A 25,851-nucleotide genomic window follows, 5' to 3' on the forward strand; every position below is an offset into this window, starting at 1 on the left:
TGTTCACCGGATTTTCCACTTCGTGGGGCACATGATGCTTTCACATAAAAATTGCCATTGTGAGAAGCAAGAGCTTATAGATGGAGGGATCCTATCGAATATTGTGGATCCCGCATGTTCGAAAAGGGCTTAGTAAAAAGCGTGTCTAGGATGAAGACGCACGCTGTTGCAAGCACTAATCAGTCACGTGATGAAAAATGCAGCTTCTGCACTGATTTTGTGCAAATAGAAACAGGATTTGCAAATTCATTCAGTAAATAAAAGCTTGTTGATGTGGTAAGCATTGCCTTTTTTTATACCCTAATTTGTTCGGTTAATTCACATTTTTTGCAGTCCCACGAAATCGAAATTAAGGTTTTGCTGTATGGATCCCAAACAAATATTCAAGCTTGGGCTGTATGAATGTAAAATAAACAGAAAGTTCAACGTTAAAAGAACTTCAAATTTTATGTTACATAATGAGGTTTGTGGAATGGTAAGTCAATATGCCGCTTCATTGCCATTCCCACAAAGAGGGCCAGAATGTGCAGAAATTTATTAAATCTGCCTTCAGGCACAGATTTTGTTAAGTGTGGCTATTCATTTCCACAGCAAAGCGACCTTTCTAGTGAAATGACTGTTGAAGAAACAGTCCACTGGTTTACACAAACCAAGCTTTTTCCTTTTGGTGCCCTTATAACATGCATTTCCGCATTAGGGAAATGACTGCAGATGCGCAGTCACAGCTCCCACAAACGGAGCGAGAAAGTGAGAAACGAAGCAGCCTGTAGGTTGTCTGAAATTTTTAGTTTTTATTACCCAATTTACACGATGCCATAGTATGCAGAGATATAAAGTCGTAGTACATGCATCCTAGCACACAAAGGGGGGGGAGAACTGTGGAAAAGTGGTCAAAGGGGAAGGAGAGTTGCGTGGCAGGCGGCGCAAATGACTACGTCAGGGGTAACCACACTCTTCGGACACAATCGTACGAGCCCCCTTTGAAAACGCTGCGGCCACATTTCCAGCTGCACCGAGATAGCGAGGCACCAAAGAACAACGGGGAGAGAGGGGTGTGTGAAGGGCCGACATGGCATGTGTGTGTGTCCACAGCAAAGACATGAGTGCTTCACAAATGCTGCACAAACACTAAGACAAGAACTTATGTAAAAAAAATGTGCACAGCACGAAAATCAGCTGAAGAAGCTGTTTTTACACACAACATCACATGTCAAAATTGTTCTCTGGAGAAATATTTTGCCATCTTTGGGTGTGAATTCTTACATAAAATGAGCGCAACATCCAAGACATTTCGGCAGTGCCTTTTTTGCCCTCGGGTCAAGACTCGTGGTTTCGCCGAGGTCGTCTTGGGCCACAGCAAATGCAAAAGATCTGCCATTATAAAGGTGGTCTTGAACAGGGGAAGAAAAATTAACTGTATAAAAGCTCAGTTGGCAGCGACTTGCAAAAAAAAGGAAAAAAGAAAAAACAAATATACAAATTTTAAAAGAAGACATCGGAATGCTTAATGCAGGAAGCCTGAAAAACAGCGACTCTTTGTGCTCCACGAAAGACTTGCTCACCCAAAAAGCAGGTGAAAGCAAAGGAAAGACCGCAATGGAAAAAACTGACACCCATTAACAATCGCTGCACGCATTTAACAAAAGTGGGGAAAATTAGACGTCAGAGGTACACATTCTGGTGCCCAACATGGCACTAAAACTACCACTTTCAGAAACACAGTGACATAAAAAAAAAGAAAGAAAGGACATTCGGCACATACACGACACACACACAGCATCTGACTGTCCTCCCTAACGTCCGCATTCAAAATGGGAGAGTATGGGGAACACGAATGTGCAACACTAATAAGGCTAAAAAAAAAAAAACTGGATGGCGCAAATCTATATCCCGGTTCTGGCACATGCAACACATGAAGTGTGAATGAAAGGCACCACCTGAACAGAGAAACTGAGGAGAAAAAAAAAAAAGAAATTGCTCGGCCAATGGTGCTGAACTTGGCGAGCTGTTGGCAAAAAGCACAGGAAGGGGGGGGGGGGGGGGACATATCCTGAACAATTGCCGGCTGTAACCATGGCGACATCAAGATAATGCCAAGAAGCAAGCACTGAGCAGTGAATGGCTACGCTCCTTCGCACCCCTCCCCAGATGATGCAGGGACTGCCCTTGACACTTGACCCCAATTGCCTCAGCTACGCAAGGAACAGAGGACAACACCAGCACACGAGAAAAAGGCCGGCACTGCATATGCTATTGCTTGCTTTTTCCCCCCTCGGGTTTGCAGAAGGACCGCCCTTTTAAAGTACAAGGCATCTCGAGTACATCGTGGAATGTCTGCTTGTCGAAACAAGAAAAAAAATTATATATATATACTTGAGTACTGCAAGGAAGTTGCACAGCTGACCAACAGACACTGTAACAAACACACACTGCAGACACTAAGGGAGGCTTTTTTTTTTCTCTCTCCAACCAAAACTAGTTTCGAAAGCAACAGTGTCAAAACAAAGGGGCACGCTTTACAAACATGTCTTAAACGTCTCAACAAACATTCCGGACCAAGGAACTTAGTAGAGATTCTCGTTCACATCACCCAGGGAAAAAAAAGGCGGCGGTGGCGGCGAAGAGTCCCAACAGTTGCGCTCGGTGCGTGCCCAGTTCCTAAAGCCAGGTGGAGGGGGGGCTGGGGGACCAGAACCGCAAAGCAACCAAGACTCGCTACGAGGACTCCAATAAGGAAAGCCCCCCAGGATTCCTCCATGCCAAACCCCCTCAACAAGCTGAACACCAAACAAAACCTCACTAAACGTGTGAACCTTGTGAATGTCACAGTGGAGAAGACGATGTAACAGAAGAAGGCGGCACTTGGACAGCATCCCGAAAAGCAGGGGGTGCCTCACTGCCGGCCGACTACGCAACTTGGGCGAAGCCCACCACGGCAGCAGGGGAAATGGCCGCCGTGCACGACGCACACAGTCACTCAGGTTGCTCTGCTGTCATACCATCCAAAGCGTTTTGGTCAAGGCCTGGTTACAAGAATGCTACGCTAAGTAAAATGCCCAGCGGCCAAGCCAGGTCCGACACGGCGGCGGCCAAAGGGGAGACTGTGTGCAATAGGACCAAAAAGGGGAGAAAAGCCTCCTCTACTGTGTGAGAGAAAAAAAAATTGCTATTAAAATGCACTGAATTTTCTTGCGATTTCGAAAGAAGCTTGTGTGTCTTCAAAACCTGGAAAAAAAAAGATGGAAGGGAAAAAAACAAAAGGGACAGACTCCTGCAGCATTTTAGGTCACTAACAAGCACGTACTAGTCGCAAAGACAGATCACTTGATCCACCACTGGTTTCCCCCCCCTTTCTTCATCTGCGGCTGCTGCTGCTGCTGTTGCTGCTCACATTCTTTGTAGAGAAAGCCTAGTGCCACTCTTACGAAACATCTTGGTCTTCAACCTCTGGCGCCTGCTCCTTCTGTTCACCTTCACCTGCGGAAGAAAAAACAACAGTTGCAGGCATTAAACACTATCGCTTGCTGTCTAAGAGCTACACAGTAGGGCACAATTATGGAATCCAGCTTCATATGGCGCCACTTCCACCTTTAATATCTATGCGACCCAGGGTGGCGATTACTGTAAAATTCTGAGCAAGTGCCCCTACCCGTGAAAGCACACTGTGTCCACTTTTAAGTGGTTTGAAATTGGCGCAAACTACCGAGCAAGCACCCCTGTTTCTCCACCCTGTTCACCACTTCGTGAATTTTCACCGAACTGCTTGGCTGCAGTTCTTTTGTCAACTTTTTACAAAATTGCATGTTAAATTACATAAAATGACAATTTAGTGAGAAAAGAATTTGTTGTTTAGCCGCACTTCTGCCAAGGCTCGACACTTCAACATAGCCAGGTATCTGCGTAGCCTTTGTCAGTTGTCATTTTGGTGAAATGTGCGAAGTGTTACAAGTGAACGAAGCGCGAGACACATAGTGCGATGTTGCATGCGATCCGTTCTACAATGCGCTGTAGTCAGACTTTCCACCTGCGACGATTCGGGACACACGGTACGAATGAGCGAGCGGCATAAAAACCTCCGCTCAGAACTCTCGCCAGTCTGACTGACTTAGCAAATGGATAGTCTAAATGACTTAGCGAAAGTGAAAAACGTGTTTGCACAGCTTTCTCATTTTAAACAAAAGATTACAATACAGACATGACTATGCGAGCAGCGTAGACATGTTTCTGCAAGGACACATTCGCAGTGTCGGCTCCATTGACAGACGGCGATGGTAGGAGCCGGCAGGCCTAGCTCACTGGGCACCTGTGGCATGACCGCATGCAGTTGGTCAGCACAATGTGTACACAAGGGTCACGCTTAAATTGCAATACATTTGATTTTATAGACGCCAACGGAAGCAAACGAGCAAGCCAGGCAAGCCTGTTATCACTGGGAGATGGTATAGGCTTAGCTCGCTGGGAGACTGTATAGGCTGCCGGATCAGGGGCCAACAGCCCTTAAATTTTCATCCACGACCGAAACCTGCGAACATTTTCACAAACAAAATTTCTGTGAAACTTAATGAAACATCCCTAAAATCATACAGCAAGCCCATATTTGCGAACTTCACAGAAAATTTTGGATGGTTGGCAGGTATGCATGCACCCCACAGCACGACAGTTCCCAGCTTTCCCTTTAAAAGGAAGTTTAAGGAAGCCCCAGTTCCAAGGACAGCTCCAGGTAGGCACCCACCGTCGTGCTGCATGTCGGAGGTCCAGAGGGTGAGGTTATCCCTGAGCAGCTGCATGATGAGCGTGGAGTCCTTGTAGCTCTCCTCACTCAGGGTGTCCAGCTCAGCGATGGCATCGTCGAACGCTGCCTTGGCCAGCCGGCAGGCCCGGTCAGGGGAGTTGAGGATCTCGTAGTAGAAGACAGAGAAGTTGAGCGCCAGGCCCAGCCGGATAGGGTGCGTGGGCGGCAGCTCCGTCATGGCGATGTCGCTGGCTGCTTTGTACGCCACCAGGCTGTTCTCGGCAGCCTCCTTGCGGTCATTGCCGGTCGCAAACTCGGCCAGGTAGCGGTGGTAGTCACCCTTCCTGCAGGGCCAACCGCAGAAGCCATTTAACCACTTCTAAAGCCTCTGAAGAAGTGGTTGCTCTAATCAGTTCATCCCAACAATGCTTCTTTTGCTGCTGTGAATCATTAAAGCATGGTTAAAGAAATCCTGCAACATCAAGCTAGCTGATTCACTAAGCAATGCTCACATCACCACCCAAGCAAATTATGGCTATACATACAGCAGGCAGCCAGCCTACAATTCTGTTAAAGAACTGCCTCTGTATTCATTCAACTAACTGAAATCTGGTAACCTATGTTATTGAGACCTTCATACATTCATTTATCAAGGTATCAATGCTAGGAGACTCCCGAACGTGTGCAGCACCTCATTTTTTTGCCCAAAATTTGTATGCATTAAATTTTGTGAGAATTGTTTTCATGTTCGATACAATATTCTTTTTCTCCTTGATTCAAAATTTAGGTATTTCCACACCCCTAATAAAAACAAGTGTACTAGAAAGAGAAAAAGGGAAAATGGCCTACACTCACATCTTGTAGTAGAACACCTTGGATTCACCAGTAGAGGCAGTAGGGATGAGGTGCTTGTCCAAGACATCCAAGATGTCCTGGCAGATTTCTTTCAACTCTGTCTCAACCTGGTAACAAAACAAAGGAAGCAACAACAGTTCAATGCTATTCAACACCCTCCATCGATCCATCGATAAAATTAGCCACAGCGGAATCAAGAGATCTGCTATCTTTCGAAGCGCACGCTCTGCTCCCAGAGGCGGACATTTTGGCTATCTACTTTGATCGCAAAACTTTGGAGTGCGCTCGAAATGTATCACCTGGCAAGAAAAAAGCAAATGGCCTAAAGAACAAAATTATAGTTCTCGTCCGACAGTGCAGTGTGTCTGAGCGACATGGAAGGTCTCAAAATAGGTGCTTCAAACCATCGGTAGCGGGCTAACGATGCCCAGTGGGCACAACAGAGAAAGAGTTAATGTGAGCATTTCAAGATATAGGCCAAATAGACCACAACTCCTTGGCGTAGGGTTTGTTTACAAAGCATATCTGCACAACATGAAAATCTGAAGTGGCAATCACAAACCACTGAGGCACACACTGGTCAGCCTGGACCGGCACTCACAAGCCACCCAATGACTGCCTCGCAGGGAGCTGGATGCATGCTGCATCCATTCTGTCCTCTTACCTCCGCCTCTCTGCATTTCACAAGGGAGGATGAGCTTGGTCCCTTATTACCACTTCTGTCAGAGTGCATTGCACTCTTCAAAATTTTCTCTCATATTATGACGTCGTCTATACATTTGGCAAAGTCGTCACAATGCGGCTTCAACAACTGCACTGACTCATGTACCAGTGATACTTTCGCGTGTTTGGGCCATTTCCGTGCTAAGAATGTTCTTAAAACTTGCTATGTCAAGTCTCCAGTTTCTCTTGAATGCGAAGTTACCATCTATTGTTGAAGAAATTTGTCATGAGCAAATGCTTCTAAAATCTGGTGTCACAGGCAGTTCAGAAACTCGAAGGTGGCTTCGATAGCCACCATTCACTTTTCATGCGCCAGAAGTGCTATTTAAGAATCTCAGTTAACCCTTTCCCTACCGCAGAAGATCTGAGCTCGTCCACACGGTTTGTACTACTCCTACTGAAGAGGAGCTGGGCTCCTCCACACTGAAACAAGCGCTTCCGCACTGCCGCAGTCAAGCTTCCCTGATAAATTTTGTTTAGTTCTTTTTGTCTTCAAAAAATGGTGCAGCAAAAAAAAGGGGGGGGGGGGGGGGGGCACTTAAAGCTTGCATTTTGGTCAAGAAACATTTCGATGCTAGCAACTGGTATGTAACAATGGTGTCCCCCACTTCGCGTGCCACGACTTCACTCCGAAAAATTTTTTTAAATAAGAAATTGCGGAGTTTTATCGGACTCTGATAGTGAAGAAGTTATATTTTCCTCTGAGAGTGGCAGCGACGATACTGAGCAGCGTATCTTCTACCGAGTCCTCGGATTCGCATGACAACAGCATCTCAATACATCGGCAATGGACACCGAGAGATGTAAAGAACCCCCCACCAACGCCCCTAAGGTTTGTTTTCATGGCCATGCCTGGCATAAAGGTACATGTGACAGAGTACAGGAACTGAGTGCTATATTTTGAATAGTTTCTAACGAATGAACTAACACATTTCATTCTCTGCGAAACCTACTGCTACACGTAGCTGGTGCCAGCAACGTGCAGTAGCAGTCTGCACTACAGTCGAACCTGGCTATATCGAACTCAGGGAAAAAAATAAATAAAATTTAAAAAAGCCTATCAGTTCGATACAGAGCATAATTCGATATAAGCCTGCTAAAGAATTGGATATACAGTAAAAGCTCGTTAATGTGTCTCCCGTTAATTCGGAAATTTGGACGGCTCTATTGGCCCCGGCCAAAGTGCATGTTAGTCTATGGGACCAAACCTCCGTTAATTTGTCAGAATTCGGCCCCACACCGCTTAATTCGGACAATTGCTGACGGCTGCCACTACACGAAAGTGTGGTAAAGCAGCGCTGGCAGCACAGGAGTGAAACCGAAAACAGAGGCATCGCCATCGTCATCAATTAACGGGGGCGATCGCAGCACCACCAAACGCCGGTGGCTTCTTAGCTCCACTGCGCCTTCGATGCCATTTTTCCTTGTGTTGAGTCGGTATCATCTTTTTTTGCGGAGTTATCTTTTTTCATTATGATCGTGCTTTGCATGCCACCATTATCATGCGCTACAGTGATGGCAACGCCAGCAAAGCGGCAGAAGTACTAAGCCAAGAACTTGGCGACTAAGGTGGATATATTGCATGCTTTGAAGAATGGCGAATTGCGACAGCATGTTATGACCAAGTACAACGTGAAGCAGAGCACGTTTGGAACGTACGTAAAAATGAACAGATTCTTCAAGCCTTCGAAAGCGAGGAGTTTCATGCATCAAGAATGCGGTTGCGAACCGCAGCTCATCTCCAGCTCGAAGAAGCTTTGCTCCAGTGGGTTATTGACTGTCGCAACGCGCATCTGCCTTTGAGTGGCCTTATCATGGCACAAGGTGAGAAGTACGCTGTAATGATGAACATTGACTCATTCAGAGCTTCAGAAGAGTGTGCGGTGAAAAGGCCAGCGTTGATGAAAGCATGACCACCCAGTGGAAAAATGTGAAGCTGCTTGAGCACATCGTTGCGTATGAACCAAGTGATGTGTTCAATGCAGATGAAACTGCTCTATTTTCAGACCTTTGCCTGACAAAACTGACTTTCAAAGGGGACCCGTGCATTGGTGGCAAAAAGTGCAAACAAAAGATAACTGTGCTTCTTGCTGCCAATACAAATGGCACGGAGCGCTTGCCACTTGCCACCGGGAAGGCACATAAGCCGCATTGTTTTAAACACATCAAAAGCCATTTTGTCGAGTACAGAGCGAACTTCTTACGAAGGCTGAATGACATCGGACATTTTCCTAGGCTGGCTGCAGCAGTTGGACCAGCACTTCACGTCTAAAGACCGCAAGGTAATTATGGTTGTTGAGACCTGCACTGCATATAACTGTACACTCAAACTGAAGAGCGTCAAGGTATTTTTTTTGCCGCCTAACACTACATGTGACCTTCAGCCAATGGACCAGGGTATCATTCACTACGTGAAGTCGAAGTACCGAAAGCACCTGCTACAGCGAATTATCTTATGCTCAGAAGTTGGAAAGCTGCTTGAAGTGGGCTTATTCGGCACAGTGCACATCATCGCTCACATGTGGAAAAATAGACCTCCGCAAGTCATCACCAACTGTTTTCGGCACAGCGGTTTTGTGAGGCCCAAGCATGCGGCAATAGCCAACGAGGTGTCAGTCGAGTCCACCGATCATGACTCCCAGACCTTCAATGCTGTCTTTCCCACAGATGTGACCCTTCAGGACTACATCATGATTGATGATTGTGTCGCCATGACTGGTCTGACCAATGAAGAAATTATTGATGCCACGGGCACCCAGGAAGACCATGATTCAGACGAAGAGTCATGAGAGGAGGTGCAGCCCCGACCTCATCGCACCTTACGAGAAGTCACGGAGGCGCTTTTGATATTGGAGGATGTTTGCCGGAGCACTTCTGACAGTGAAGAAAAATTGTGATGTCAACCGGAATCTGTGCGAAAAAGCAGACGACTATTGCAAAATACTTCCGTAAATAAAGGTATGCTTTCCTAACTTGATTTTAATGTTTTTGCTGTTCATTCGTTAATTTGGCATTCAGATAATTCTGACATTTTTCCTGGTCCCGTGAGATTCGAATTAACGTGCTTTTACTGTAATAAAATCACATACAATTTACAAAATCACTTTATTAATGAAACTAGCTTCATTTCGTATTAAATAGTCCTGTATTTTCTTCTGTTTGGGCAATTTCGCTGCCTACTTGTACACGACTGTGAGTACGCGTCGGGCGCCACAGGCACCGGGTTGCAAGTTTGGCCGCTTTAGCCCTAATCTCCCCCTTATTCTTCAAGATAGTGCTGAGAGTGCTCCTCGAAATCTTGCACACGGCGGGGGCATCCGACTTCTCACCGCGTTCGACCCGGTTTACGACTTCGAGCTTCACGACAAAAGGCGAATTCTGCCACTTCACGGCAACACTGCGGGAGAAAGCCCACAAGGCGCAAACACAAGAAACCAGAAAAGCAGCAAGACAACTCGCACTTGCGCCATTGTGCACGACGAGGGCACAAGAGCCTCTGATTCGCTGTCTGAGCAAGCGCTGCGGGCGGGCCAGGTTCATTTTTTGCAGGGGGTGTTGACGGCTTGCCCGAGGCAGTGCGGTCACGGTAGGGAGAGCGGTTGGATGGAACTGTGCCACCAGGTTGCGTGTTTCTATTTACGCCCAAGCCCAGTGCTCGACCGCTGCACCACCATGCGCCGCTCGCGTGTACCACGTTTCTAGGTACTTTTTTCCAGAAGTGCCACGACGAGCGCCCTAGATCGTTGCAGGTACTTGGTGGGACTAGGGAGATGTTATCTGCTCACCCAGCTGCGCAGTCAGCTGTCATAACAGAAAATAGGTTTTTCAAAACACGCCGCCTATTTCGAAATAAGAGTTTCGTGCAGAAGCTGAAGTAACACTGGAGGAAATTTTTCAGATTGGGTAAGGGGATAAAGGGATGTGATAAGAAGTTGGGCGTGGTGTGCGAGGCGCTTCGATCCACAAAAACTGGGATAATCATGCAGCATCGAGGGTTTCTTGCACCAGGAGCCACATCATCGCTGAGCTCAAGCGTCCTTTCCTTCTTGACATCACAATCTCTCTTCCAGCCGAGACAGCAAGGCGCTGCCACCACACACAACGCATATTAAACACACTATCGTGCAGCGTACAGGAACAACAACAAAAATAATAATAATAATAATAATAATGAAATAAGAAGCAGAAATTCCTCTTGGAGTTAGACTAAGTATGCGTAAGCATTATGACCCTTGCTCATCTCCATGCAGCCCGGTGTCACTACCAATGATATGAAACATGATTAGGCCTGTACTAACGACAGCTGAGTGGTGACACGAACTGATGCCGACGGCGGCACAAGGCGTATTGATGACGCAAACAAAGTACTGCAGGTTGACGCACCAGGTGCGCTGATGACGTTCCGATCATTATAAGCCGTTTTCACTCTTAGCAACTTATCCATCCGTGTCAAACCATTATGAACTGTGAAAGTACTCATGCGGCGGCTTCTTATGGCACCGCTGTGCGGGCCGCAGCTTGAAAGTGATCTGTGATGCCCACAAAGAGTGCAGACTGCTCATAGCTTCGCACACTGTGTTCTCGCCGCTTAAATGTTGAAGAGACGCACGCGCCCGTATTTGGAAAGCGACCTGCGAAAGTGGCAGAGTGAGGCGTTTGCCGAGAGCATCGTCAGCACTGTGTTTTCGCCACTTCGTTGGCATTGAAGCGGGGAGGCAGCACAAAGGCAAATTCGCTCGCGGCTGCAGGCGCTATCTCGAAAGCGGTCGTCTTATTACATACAGACGCAGGGACGGTTTCCCCGTTGGATAGGCATACAAATGCTTATGCATTTAAACTTAAAACTTACCTATACCACCTAAACTCCGCAAATGCGGGCTGGCCCGAGCAGACTGCATGCCCAGGCACAGCCAGGGACGCAAAACCAAATGCTTAGAAGGATCTAGGGCGCGTGCCGTGACGATTGGGCGAAAAAGTACCTAAAGATGCAGCACGTGCGGGCGGCGCGGCAGTCGAGCACTGGGCTTGGGCATAAATAGAAACGCGCCGCTGGGTTTCTCCGCCACCACGAGGGAACGGCAACTTTCGGGGGCACTTTTCCGCCACTTGACGTTCAATATATCGGCAGTCACTGCTTTTTTTTTTTTTGATGCAAGCCTAATTTTTGCTATGTACACTCATTGTAACTATACCGCGTTCAGAAATTGTTCAATATATAGAATATTTCAGTGTAAACAGGTTCAATATAGTCATGCTTGACTGTATTCTGTGCTTTGAAATGTACCACATCCAAGTCCAGAATTTAGGGATCTGACATCCCTTACCACAAGTATGAGCTCCGCTTGTCACAGTATTGTTCTGAATTTCTAGAGCGATTTTTTTTTTGCTATGAGGCCTACAGAAAGACTCCACTGTGCAGTGAAGCCAATCTTCTCTCCATAACTAAAAAAAAAATATTTTGCATTTATATTACAAATAAAGTGCTTTGAAGGATATATTTTGGTTGTTTCAAGATACCTAGAATTATTAGGCAAATAAGAAAAATCTGTATTTTTGTATCATTTTTGGCTGAACCCTGAAGAGAAAGGGTTAACTTGGTTCTGTTAAGATTGTACTTTTGTAATTTTAAACAGCTCTCAGCTTCCAAGTGGATGCTTGATATGCCAGAAAACATGAAATCAAGACAGCCTTGAAGCTCCTGCATCAGCTTTCGTGATGAGCAGACAATTAAACATCTACAATGAAACTAACTGCTTCATAACCAACTACTAATAAGGAAAAGTACACAGTGCCACAAAGTAAGTAAAAAGTATCAGACAGCTCCTGTTGGCATTTACCGCATCACAAAGGTTCAAGATATGCTAAATCATGCACGTTTCATTGAGGATTGCCTTGCACTTTTTCGAAGGATGAAAAATCACTGAAATTCTAAAACAAGCGAACGTGTGTCGTACTACGTAGAAAACAGTTTTCTGAGGTTTCTCGCTTTTGTTGTCTGAATGAAGCATCAGCCCTGCAAATTGTCTAAATATAAGATTGCAGTGCCCCAATTTCAGGGGTTTGCCTAGAATAGTAACCATTCTAGATTCGAATAACTAAACTACCCTTCGGGTATGGGGGGCACCTTGCCCTGCCACAAGAGGGCAGCACATGTACAATCACAATTATTTCCGCACGCATTTTGTGCAACACCTCCCCGCCCTATTTTTGAATACCTTCAAGACTTTTTCACAAAGAAAATGAGTTTTTCATGTAATTGACGCAAAATTTGTAATGTATAACCAGGCCAAATGCATAAGCTTAAAGGGAAGTTTGGTTAACCTCCCTGCCTTTCCGTCTTCCCTTCTCTCTCTCTCTCTCTCTCTCTCTCTCTTGGGAGTCTGAAGGTATGCAGAAGCACACATCAATGATGATACCAAATTGAATTGCTGTTGAATCCCACCACCGTAAAACTGGCGAGTTTTCAATGCAAAAGCTTACAAATATCCCTGAAACATGTGGTTTAGTGCACAGGAAGGAATTTTAACTCCAGAAGTCTAACTTTGGCTTGCTAGCAAGCAGCAATGCAGCGTGGACTTTTCATTGTCATAACAAAGATTGTAGTAGACTGCTCATATTTCATTTGGTCGTCAACATTTCCTTAGCATCAAAACTCGCGAAAGTAGCTCTCAGTATTGTTTTCTTTTTCAAGGATGGTGGCATCCAGGCTTGCTTCATGAAAACTTCAATGAAGCGAAAAATGAACTCATCACAACTTTGTTATAGAGGGAATTCTTGTGCATTACTCTTTATGGGACACGGAGGGAATAAAGAGAATTTCGTCATGTGGTGCACGTTTTGTTGAACCAATACTCCATTCATTATGCAGGAATTCTACTGTAGCTTCTTTTTTCTTGCAATGATTAAAACAATGCTGCAATCTCCTTGGAAAGCTAACCACCCACCATTAAGTTAAACACAATGCAATGCAAGCTGTAGTTTTGACCTACAAAATATGGTGCAACTGTTTGAACTACTGCAAAACTGCATTCCTCCCCCTGTCACCGAACATGCAGCTGTGATTTAGTCTCACTAAGACAGGCAGGCACTCCACCAAAAGGTAACGAACCAGCCGTTCAACCAGAACAGCCTTTCACACTGGGCTTTCTTATAAATGTAGCATCTCCTTGTCACGATAGACATACTACAGCTTCATTCCAAGAGCTTTTGTCAAATTATGTTACAGCAACTGCTGCGCCCAGCTCCACCTGGCATAAAGCACGCAAGTTCCTCAACAAGCTTATAGGATTAATGTGGAAGCAGCTCACATTGCTGTTGAAAATGCACATGCCACTGAAATCAATGTACATTCAGCAATGAGACACACCTGTATCCGGTACTGGCGGATCATGTCGAGCCGGCTCTCGGATCCCTTGTTCTCTTCCTTCTGCTCAATGGAACTGATTATACGCCAGGAGGCACGTCGGGCACCAATCACATTCTTGTATGCCACTGACAGAAGGTTGCGCTCTTCAACGGTTAGCTCCACGTCCAGGGACGCCACCCGCTTCATAGCCTCAACCATCTCTGCAAAGACAAACATGCAGACTTAAGTCAGAATGGGAAATGGCCGGAAAACTAACCTAACACACACAAACACAATAATCTAACAACAAAAAACTTGAACCTGACAGAACTGTCACAATACACCATTACTTCCACCAGACTGATAATAAATCTTAGGGTCAACCACAGTTGTGCTATGCCCAGGAAGAGCAAATGCTATAGTGCAATTTTTGAAACTGGCCATGTTTCAGCTGAAGTCCTCTAGTGTGAAATTTCGTTTGAATAAACTGAAACAAAACATGATATAGTACAGACCACAATGAAGATGCACACAATATGTTTTGTTTTCTCTCCTATAAAATATAAAGTAACACTAGGTAGACTTGAGACAGGATCATAAGCCATGGGCACCACAAAAACAAAATCTTTTGCTATGTGCACAACCTCAGAGGTTTACTATGCTGCACGCACACTAAGCTCAGGCTGCACTTCTGAAGTCAGTGCTATATGCTTAACTGTCCATGCTCACAGAGAAGGCAGACAGCAACAGACCTTAGAAACACAAAAGAAAGTTACCATTCTCACGCACCAATTAACGATCTTACAGTTCAGCAAAAATTAGTAAGCTATATGCATTCACCTCCAGGCACTGGTAGGCAGACATCAGGTAGCTTACACAGTGAGTGGAGTACTTACATACAATCAACAGATTAAGGTTTTAAAATTTAGACCACAGGTGACGTTTGTACAGCAGCCACTTTGTATCTAGACAATCAACCTACTAGACTTTTTGTGCAGCTCAATATTTTGCTCCAGGTTGCCTTTAAGAAGCTTTATGTATTAGTTACATATGAAAGTGAGGCCCCATGAGAACACCGGATATTGTACAAAATAAGAAGACCAGGACTAGTACATATAGAAATCAAAGGGTAGGCCATCACGTCTCTCTTTAAAAAGGAAATGCGTGAAGATTTCCCAGTAAGCTAGCAGAAGCATTGATCAACAGAAATGAACAATGCAGGGAGAGGTAAACTTTGCACAAGGACTCCCTGTACTAAACGAAACATGAGATGAGCGGCCTGCGTCACAGAACACGACATCACACATCTACAGGGTGTCCTAACTAACTTTAGCCAAGGTTTCGAAATATTCAGAAGTGCTATGTAGGACTTAACACTTTCGGGACCGGCCCATAGGCCATCGATCATATATGATCGACGGTTTTGCGCGCACTGCCCCGTTCAAATTTCCGCGCGCTTGGACATGTAGCTCCATCTAGGAGGTCGTCAGGAACTAGACTCTCGGTTTCGGCATAGTTTCTTTCATTTCCAGCAGGTGGCGATACGCGAGAGAGAATTTTCTCGATTGCGGCGGCGGCGGACGCAGTGGAAAATGGCGTCGTGCTCGCGTCCGGTCGCTCGAAAAGAACGCCGTCAATCGCGCGATTCCGCTGCTTCGGCAACGGATTTTTTTGATGAACCGAGCAGCGAAGAGTCTGAAGACGACTTCGGCAGCTCCGATTTTATTTCGGACTCCGATTCGGATGATGATGAGCCACGGACTTCATCTAGTAGCCGAAGGTGAGCATAGTTCCACATTCATTTCTTTCTGGAGTAGGTGAACGGGCTCGCTAAATGTTCTCATTATTTTATCTTTACTTGATAGGGTCTCAACAAGCTACGGCAATGATCTGCTGCCGCCAGCACAGAAGCGGATTGAGTTTTCGCCGCGACGGGAACCTGGCGTGTACTTGGACGCAGAAGTGGGCGTGGCGCTCAGAAGCGGATCAAAGAAATTCTTGACTGCTCTGGACTTCTTTCTTCTGTTTTTCTCGATGAATGTGATCGAAACAATTTGTGACAACACGAACAAGTATGCTTGGACTCACATTTTGGAAAAACCAACGCATGCTTGTTCCGATGGATCTTGGGAAGAAGTCACCCCAAGTGAAATGCTAAAGTTTATCGGACTCGTAAATTACATGGGCGTTGTGAAGGTTCCTCGGCTGAAGCTGTATTGGAACGTAGGAGATCTGTACAGCGGTCTGTTCCCACCACGGAGTATGCGGCGACGCCGGTTCATAGCTCTACTCGCAATGTTGGAAGTTGCAGACTTGGACGATGTCACTCAAAGTTCAAGAGGAAAGCTCCGATACATGTGGTGGCTCCTGCAACACATGAACGAAGTGTCAGCGAATCTTTTCCAGCCACATCGCGATCTTTCCGTGGATGAGCGCATGGTGAAATCGAAAGGGCGGTCAGGCATCCGACAGTATATCAAAGATAAAGTAACAAAATGGGGCTACAAGCTGTGGGTCCTAGCTGACCCTGGCACCGGATATACTGTGCAGTTTAGTGTGTATACCGGTAAGCGTGAGCAGCCAGGGCCCCATGGCTTAGCTTTCGACGTAGTTTGCCAGCTGTGTCACAGATATCTTGATCAGGGCTACAGGATCTTTATGGACAATTTTTACACTTCTACTAGCCTGTTCAGTCATCTTCTCAGCCGAAAAACATTGGCTTGCGGAACCACACGCAAGGATCGCCGAGGATTTCCTGCCGAACTGAAGGATGCACGGTGGGAAAAAAAAGCTCGACGTGGCGACATTCGATGGTTGCGCGATCAGAACATCCTGTACCTTCAGTGGAAAGACCGGCGTGTTGTCAACATGATGAGCACGGTTCATACTGCAAATGACACGGTCACCGCAAAAAGAAGGGAAAGAAGGCAAAACTCCTGGACTCAGATATCTATAACAAAGCCTCTGCTGATCCATGATTATAATGCTGGCATGCTAGGCGTAGATAAATCGGATCAAATGATTGGATATTATAATGTTCTCATGAGAAGCGTACGGTGGTGGAAGACTCTGTTCTTCCACTGCATCGATATTGCATGTGTGAACAGTTTCGTACTCTTCCAAGCTCACCGCACATTGCACCCAGAGATTCCTGAGCTGGCACGCACTGCCGGGTTTGACCACCTAGCTTTTAGAGAAGAGCTCATTCGGCAGCTTCTGAATCTTGACGGTGCCAAGCAAGCACACACGCCTCCACCACCCGTCGCAAAACATGCACTCCACAAGCCGGAAAAAGTGGCAAAACGCAGAAACTGCAAGCTGTGCTATGAGCAGAAGAAAATCGAGCTCAAAACTAATGTCTTTTGCAGCACATGCCAAGTTCACTTGTGTTTTACGACTGCCCGGAACTGCTTCGTCGAGTGGCACAAGAACCGTGGGACCCGAGTGGCTGACCACTGGTGCAAGCTAGATTTCACACAAAAAAAAGACATTTGTAGATACGCGTGCCAAATTTTCACAAGCAAGAAAGGTGGCATTGTAGCACATTTTGTATATCTTGAATTTTTTTTATTATGTTTTTCCACTTTTATATCCATGACTTTTCCAACTTTTTTATGTTGTTCTTTCAGCAAATCTTGAATTTGAGATTTTTTAAAAAATATATATCACTTTTAAGTCTAACCTTTCTTTATGCATGAAAGACCATCTAATTAGCTACATTTTGATAAACATTGCAGCAATATAGCGTAATGACTATTCGTAATAAAAAATAATTTTTGACACCCATCAGAATTGCCTGTTTTTTCCCCGGTCCCGAAAGAGTTAAACAAAAGTATGTTATTCACAATTTCATACATCAAATCACAAAATTTTCCTGTTCCATTTTGCTGCACGTTTAGTCAAGATGAATAAGTTTCACGAGTCAAAGTTGGGAAGAATATCCAATGATAAAGTTGTACAACGTTTTGGAAGCATCTGAATGAGCAGTACTTCATAACTATTGCACCATCATTTTTTATTTGTAATGACATTTTTTTCGATCCAAGGACACCTAAGCACTTATGAGTTGCGAATGTGAAACCATTGATGTCCAACTGTACTCCTCGCGGGCAAGTGAGCACGTTGAGATGATTGGCGCGTTTTGAGTTGGCCTTACAGAGGCACAGTTACAATGCAGGCGAGAGCCTGTGCTGACAAAGAATGCATGAATAACACACGTGAGCGAGGGTGGCGTGACGTCCTGGCAGTGCCCTCCCCCTCACGCAACACCTGGTCTGCTACTGGGGCCCAGCAGGTGTTCCCTTTCGCCCGGTCTGCTCTGCCAAAGCATGCTCATGCCGTGGCATTGCACCCAATGGGAATTTAGGTGCTGTTTCACTGCTACAGATGCTGGCTTTTTTGCTTAATGAGCCATTTCATGCTTTTGCATAAAAAAAAAACTTGAACTACACGTTTGCACGCTGCAATCATACTGCCCTCAGACATGCCAAGCATGAACGAACAGTGCTTCCAACCTAGCACACTACTATTGAGAAAGTGACCCGACAGTGAAAAAGTTGCTCGCACTGCCGAATATAACAGACACGGCTGTTTGCAGAAGCAATAAGCAGAATAAAGAACCTGAAATCATCACTGTCCTGTCACTTTTCTCTGTGCCAGCAACCCAGCCTAAAAGCACTGCTTGTTCTTATGCAGCACAACTGAGACCACTGTGACCACGACACACAAGCAGCCTGTCGTGTGGTTTCTTTACTCATTTTGTGGGCTTTACGAGACAGATAAGAGATTACATAAAGGGCAGCAAATTAAATACTGCTGAATGCTCTAGCATTTCTCCATCAGAAGTTTTTCTAACTTGCAGGGCTGATTTAATCAATGCCGGCAAATTAAACTAAAAATAAAAAATACTTCATCCCTGTAATATTTTTAAGCCTTGGCTAATTTTATCTGGGACACACTGTACATTACTTTTTTATGTACACATACCGCATGTAACATATTTGCAATATTAAAGGCAGTCTTTGTACCAACTACTGGGGCTTCGAAGCGAAGATGCTTACTTAGGCTAAACATTGGAACTGGCAGAAGCTTTTATAGTATTTCCCCTACATTTTACAAAGTCAAGACATGAGATCTGCAACAAACATTTTTAGAAGGAGGAGGAAGAATCTGAAACCTAATGGATAACAGAAGAACGCCCACATTGCTTAAGGAAAACAAAAGAGCATCTTATAGCTTGCACATTTCCTTATGCACAAGGAAGCAGTCGCCAGCCGCTGAGCAGGGAAATGATTCATTCCAATCACTTGTACAAAACATTGAGTGAGAGGGTCACCTGTTGCATGTTCATGACATCTCGGACGGGGTCTATTCGACCATGGGGTCAAAGACTGTGGCTAGCTAACTGTATGTGAAACATTCTTGCGCAGACCTTGAGAGTTGAGTGGAACACCCCCCCACCCCCCTCCACATGGGTTGACTGAAAAAACTTTATTCTCTGACCTTTGCTCTACAGTAGTTGTATGCACGCCAGCTAACGTCAGCCTTTAAATAAAGTGCTCTCTCATCTTTTTGAGGTCCCCTCCCCCCCCCCAACCTTCCAATATCAAAATGACTGAGAAAGTAGCAAACTCATAAGGGGCACGGTTTGTGGAACTACAAGGAAATATTTATTCCGTAGTACGAACAACTGAACAGGTTTATACCCATGCCACATGGGCACAGAATATGGCATTCTCCATAATGGCATTCATCACTGATTCGACTGAAGAATGCGCACTCAATGTCATAGCATGCTCAGTGCAGTTGACTTAAAGGGGTACTAAAGAGAAAAATGATTTCCGCATCAGTAAACTACCTTTCTATGACACTGAAACCACTCTTACCACGATAAGACGCTTGGTAAGCCAGAAAAAGCACAAGAATGAAAGACTGGTGGCAATGCCTCCTTGAAGTTCCCGCACCTCGTCACTGTGACGTCATGAATTTTGATGGCATCTTCTAGGGCCTACTTAATTATATAGCGCTAAAGATTGACTACATTGTGTTCTAAATGAACCAAATATCAAACATGGCAAGTTTCGGGAACCTTTACTCAGCCAACGCGGCCTAAATGCGAAAACACACTTGGGAATCCTTGACGTCGCACTGACGTACCAAGGTCAGTGTTTCGGAAATTCAAATACCGATACTTCGACCTTTATTTTCTCTTCTAATAATCAAACTATTATTTTGAAATGACTGCCTGCAGGGTTCTCAATTCTTTATTAGTCTAAACAGATTTATTGTTTTGCTTTAGTGTCCCTTGAAATTACTTGAAACGACATCCTATATTGCTGGAAAAATTTTTTTTCAGATGTTTAAAGCCATACAGCACACACAAACAAGCACATCTTTCAATATAACGCAAAACAAATACACAAAATAGGAAGAGATACTGTTGCAAGCAGAGTCGTGTTAAATGCTGGCAACAAGCATACAACATGACTGCAACAAACTAAAGCAAGTGACACCATAGTATGCTCAATTCTACATTTCACTAGCCTTGAAGACAGGTTAAACTTGTAAATGCACGTTTATCTTTATTGTTACCTTAAAATTGCTCACTTCAGAAGATGCTGTTATCGACATAATTGGTTCAAATGTCATTAAATTTGGACATGCAGCAGCTCTGCCGAAAAAAATTTAAATCAGGAACTTAAGACCTTAACTACTCAATGCCATTTTCTGTGCCCATGTGGCACAGGCATAGGACACTAGTCAACTCTGATAACTAATTTCCCAGTTTTTGGTGGAATATAGTTTATCGAAAGGTTTCCCTCTATTTATTGGCTAAACAGCTAACAGAGCTAGCCAACCAAAATAATTTTGCGAACGGTACATTTCACTTGGTCATTTTCTGAATTTCACTGATGATTCCACAATTGCCCCGAGGTACTCCCAGTCCCTCTTGCCTATTCCTGGTTTCCCCCCATTCTCCAGGTTGATAGAAATAACTAAGAATTAGTCCTATGCTACACTAATAGAGATTTTAACAGTCCTGAACGGGACCTGAAATCAATAGAGCCCAGACAAGGCCACAGTGTGAAGTTGTGAATGGAGCCAGTGCAGTAACCTGTATAACTCTTAATACCTCTAAAATTCCACAAAATGACTGCATATTGAAGGCCAGAAGAGCTGCTTTCTGAAACAGACTGGTCCTGCTGCCTTTTGGCAACTACACGTACAAATGAATGATGATGACACCAATGCCAAGTGCTTCCTTTTCAATGAAGCAGACCAAAACATGCGACTGTATGGAGAAATTTAGTTGGCAACAAATCTTTGAAAGTCAATAATAATGCAGGTCACCATACTGAACTGTGCGAGGAGGCACTGAACGTTTCACAGAGCCATTCTCTGTGTCGAAGCAGCAAACATGCCTAATCACATGACACAGGGATCAATTTGAGTGCCAGGTTAATGCATTACATGAAGCTTTGGATATCTGGTGTACAGGCAGCCTTTGTTTATTATATATCGGGGTGTTGCACTTGTAAATTATGATCCGATGACGGGTGCACCTAAATTTAAGCACAAAAGCATTCTTGAACTTTGCCCCCACGGAAATGCAGCCACAACAGCCGGGACCTAACCTGCAAACTCGAACTTAGCAGCGCAGCACCATGGCTACTAAACTACAGCAATGGGTAGCCTCTCTTTTTCACAACATCGGTGCAGTCACCCCTTCAATCCAAGACTCGCCAAATTGGTGTTATGCGCATGCTTCATATATTCATAACTACCATACCCAGTTTAATACATTTCTTATGTATGCCTGCCAACTTTTACAATTAAAATTTGGAAAAAAATAGTCCTGTCTGGCATGAATGGCATTTTTGTGAAGTTTGCAATAAGCAGACACCTTTTGTGTGATACACATACACTTTTTTAATGACCATTTGCCTCTAAGATGCAACCAACTTGTAACAGCAGGGACATGCATCTCATTGTTTTCATATCCCAGTGACTAATTCAGCAACTATGCTGTTGCAGACTATCTGCTTCAGAGATTTGACTGAATAAACTTGTTTGAAATATCCATCCGGTGCCCTTTCACAATCTGAAGTCTTTTCAAGGGTGCGGTCGACGACCGAATAGCTGCGCTCCATTCAGATTTTGTTTGCAGTACTCTGTAGTACTGCATTACTCTGAAGAATTGACAAAATCCCGAAGATCTTTTCGACACAGGAAATTCAGCAAACTGTCTGCACATCAAATGTTTACTTGTGCCCGCTGTACATTGCACTTTAGTTCATATGTCCAATGAGTTTGCAAGTTGCAATACTCCTAGTTTTGTAAAACTCGATGCAGTATTTGTAGAATTATTATAGGGTGCGTTGGCAGATATGCTGTCAATTTTGGTAAATATTAAATAAAACTGACGCCGTTCAGGTGTATGCAGCACACACAAAATTAAGGCTCACATTACTATGTTACAACCCTGCCACCTGGCACAAACCATTATTTAGTAAAACAATGCTGGGCAATGTCAATTAAACCTAGGGTGACAGCCGCCGCTACTACGGGATACTGTCAGCATGATAAGGCGAGCTGCATTTCAGTAACAATGGCATTGTCTGGTCTAGGTTGTGCCCTCCGCATTCAGCCTTACTAGCGCTTCTCGGATGCGGCAATGGAATATCTCTGCACATCCCACGTCAGTAATAGGAGCTCAATATGCGAAAGCTACACTGTGGACTTCTGGAGTTCTTTAACGTGAAGTTAAAAGCAACTGGAAGCGCGGTTTGGCATCCTGGGCCCATCGCAATGCGGCAGCCGCGTCCGGGGTTCGATCCTGCGACCTTGCGCTCATCCGCAGACGCTTATATCACTAGGAGGCACATTCGTCCACGTGATCACATTCGCCGTTTCAGGTCATTTACACGTACTCCACATGGAATTCCACTTCAGTGTTATCGCACCTTAGCAAACTTGCTACAGCTGACGAAGAAAAACATTACTCTCCAGCAGACGTTTCCGATTACGTCTAAACTGATACTACACGGGCGTCTAATTCTTTTCTCAAATGTTTACTGCTCAAGTTTCCTGTAGCTGGATAAACGGCTCGCCGCAGCCGAGACCAAGCGCCGGACCTGTGTACTCCAAACGCTTTGAATTGTTTATAAACGCAGCTAACTGCCGACAACCACTATCCGCTCATACCACGGTAGGTACAAAGACTCCGCCCAACAGCACGCATACACAGTGAAACGACGGACACTGCGTGCCTACACACACTCGCGATTCGAGTGAAAGAAAAAGAAAATGGAACCGCTGCCAAGCTGGTGACAGGCGCACACTTTCCACTTCCCCCCACGGTCCTAGGGGTAGGGCGCGTGGACCGGGCGCCGGCAAAGGCCGTACCGACTTTGATCGTCGAAATACGGCTCGCTAAAGGCGACCCCGGAGGAACGATGGGCGCAGTTTCGAAGTAGCCGAACTCTCATAACGACGCTCTCCGTGCACGCAGCCACTAGCGCCCAGCCAAATGTCAAAACCGGGCATATCGCCAACGCCGGACAAAGCAGCCAGTGACCTCACCGCAGCCGCCGCTGCCTGGCGGATAGTTCCGCGTGCGTTACATCGCGCATTTCTCTATAATAAATGGTTTTGTTCACGGCGTTCTCAATTTTATCCGCGCGCCACGGAACGCCTTGGTTCCGAAGGCGGTCGCTCCTGGCGTGGGCAGGGCACACGAGAGTCTCTCCCGTCTCCGGCATTAGTCAGCAACCGCGTACGCTGAAAAACGAGCTACGCGCTCCCATCCGGTGTTACAGCGGACCGCAGAAAAACATGCACCGTCCGCCTCGAACTTTGCACGAAGAACTAGCGGTTCGTTGCGAAATCCAAAACGAACACAGTTGCGACGGGCCGAGGCAAGGTGGCACATAGGCCTAACGTCATACGCCAAAAAGGGACTCGACCGCTTTTGGGAGGGCACCAAACGTCGCTCACCGTCGTATCGTTCGGCTTGTTCCGCTAGCTTGGCCTTGTACACGTTGTCTTCTCTCTCGGCCATGGCGAACTAGGAAAGGAGCGGACCAACTTGTGCAGAACGTGCGATCTTGATTAACTTGGAACGCTCTTCAAATGCACCCACTCGGAGCAAAAAAAAGCCTGCTCCACCTCCCGGTATCACCAGGCCTAACAACACTTTGCCGCCACGAACGACAAGTTACTCCGCGCCGCCGCCGCACGCACGCACAGAGGCCGCTGCGCCGCGCCGCAAAGCAAGCCGGTCCGCTGCTGCTGCCGCCGTGCGTGTCTCCGGCAGCGGCATCCGCGCGCGCTCCGCCGGCGAAATAGTTCCGAGACGGACCCAACCCCCTTTTCGCTGCTCGTCAGGAACCAAATCAAGACTTTTGTGCCCCGGAGATGCGAAACAAATGCCGTCCACGCAGGATCACCAAGTTCATGGACGCGAGGAATTTCTCGCCGAAGCTGTCACTTCGTCCTTTTCTTTTTTTCTTTCCCTCCTTTCCTTTTCTTCTCTCCTTCCTAGCGCAGACCGGCCGGCGTTGGCCAAACGCAACGCTCTCTCGGAAGGGTCGATCGGTAGCTAGCGCGCTTATTCCGTGCTTCTTCGAATTGGTTTTTCAGCGGGGCTCCCGTTATTCCCGACGCCAGGAAACATGTATCTCTCCCTCTCTTTCCCACCCCCTTATTTTGCGCGAACTTGCACGCTCTGACTACTAAAACGCACACTGCATTAACACCGCGCGTGCAAATGGAGCGAACGTTCGCCCATGCTACTCGGTTGGTTCGATAAGTTCCTCCTCGTTATCGACATGGTACCGCTCGGTTTGCAATAGCAAATACTGCCTATTAGCTTAAGGGGGCGCACAGCAAGATAAAGACGGCACAAATATTTTTCGTTTTTCTAGCCGCTTTCCAGCAAGAACTGTTGTTCCGAGTGTTTTTCCTACGCGAGAACTTCGTCTCGCAAGAATTACAAATATCTTCATGTCAAAATATTCATGTAGAAGACTTATTCTCCGTAAAGGAATGAAATGGTCCAAGCACTGTGCATCTTTGCATGACGGAAGTTGATACCGATTTCTTTGTGGTCACTCCACTGGCACTCTGAAGAATCCAAATATGCAGTCTACAGCTGTAGTAAGCAGCTTTGGCAGCTTTAGTATAACCCAGTGCTAAGAGCAGGGCCACAATGCTTCAAAAACCACACAATGCTATGCACAAAAGCAATATTTGAAACGAGGCAGTTCCAATGCCATCAGCATTTTACTAAACGTGCAACTTCAAACTGAAGTATGCAGACCGCAGGTCATGCAGAGAAAAATTTGAGTTCATAAGCAACCTGAGCTTGGATGTGCAAGCACAGCAGGACAAACACCGTCGATTTTAAATCATGTGCCTAGGCTACAAGAACACATCAAATTAAACCTGGTTAAGCCGGTTGAAAGAATGAGAACTATAAGCACACACCACCGAACATGCACCCCCAACTACGAATTCATCTGTTCAGAAAACACAGCCACTTATAAAAGTGCAGCTTGTAATCGCACAATGGTCACAATCGCCTTAAAAGTGTGGACACTATCCACTGTTTGCCCAAGCCACGTTCGTCATGCAAGTGTGGACGAAACTGACAGGGAAATGTTCAAGACCCATCATATCAAGTGAAACTGAAACAGCAGGCCTTCACTGTCCCTCCTTCGTGAGCAACTGATATAGCTTTTCGAGATATTGATTTTCTGAACACACATTTCTCTAATGGTGCACAGTGCCTAACGACAGTAATGAGACATGCACTATTTTCTGCTCGCTTTTGCAGACAATAGCTGTTATAAATCCATTACGCAGTTTAAGAGTTCTTGGTGCATAACAGATATTATCACCTTAGGGATCTTGCCTGGACTGAGTGCACAGGAAGCGTATACTACAGATTACTCATGTGATGGAAGCTATCCTCGACTAAATTTCCATTTGTCACTATTAAAAAATGTACAATAAGTATTGAAAAGATATAGGGGCAGCAACAATAATCTTGCATAATGGCACCCTAGACCAATATGCCTTTAGCTCCCCAAATGATTGCACAGAATTGGCTATTTTTCACAACATTGTACATGACTGCACACACACAGGCCTGCTTAGTAAAACGGCTATTTGCTTTGTACTACTCTCCTATGCA

The 25,851-nt window shown here is 45.5% G+C and overlaps 1 protein-coding gene across 1 annotated transcript; it reads right to left on the reverse strand.

The window, feature by feature from the left end:
* Positions 1 to 767: 767 nt before the first annotated feature.
* Positions 768 to 23,913, reverse strand: 14-3-3epsilon (tyrosine 3-monooxygenase/tryptophan 5-monooxygenase activation protein epsilon). The gene is made up of 5 exons (XM_065448555.1): positions 23,652 to 23,913; positions 13,677 to 13,876; positions 5,588 to 5,694; positions 4,733 to 5,076; positions 768 to 3,477 (listed from the first exon to the last, which is right to left on the reverse strand). The coding sequence occupies exons 1-5, from the start codon at positions 23,713 to 23,715 to the stop codon at positions 3,422 to 3,424; spliced, it is 771 nt and encodes a 256-aa protein (XP_065304627.1). The 5' UTR covers positions 23,716 to 23,913; the 3' UTR covers positions 768 to 3,421.
* Between the last annotated feature and the right edge of the window lie 1,938 nt (positions 23,914 to 25,851).

This window comes from Dermacentor albipictus, chromosome 2 (genome assembly GCF_038994185.2).
Source record: "Dermacentor albipictus isolate Rhodes 1998 colony chromosome 2, USDA_Dalb.pri_finalv2, whole genome shotgun sequence".
NCBI lineage: Eukaryota > Metazoa > Arthropoda > Arachnida > Ixodida > Ixodidae > Dermacentor > Dermacentor albipictus.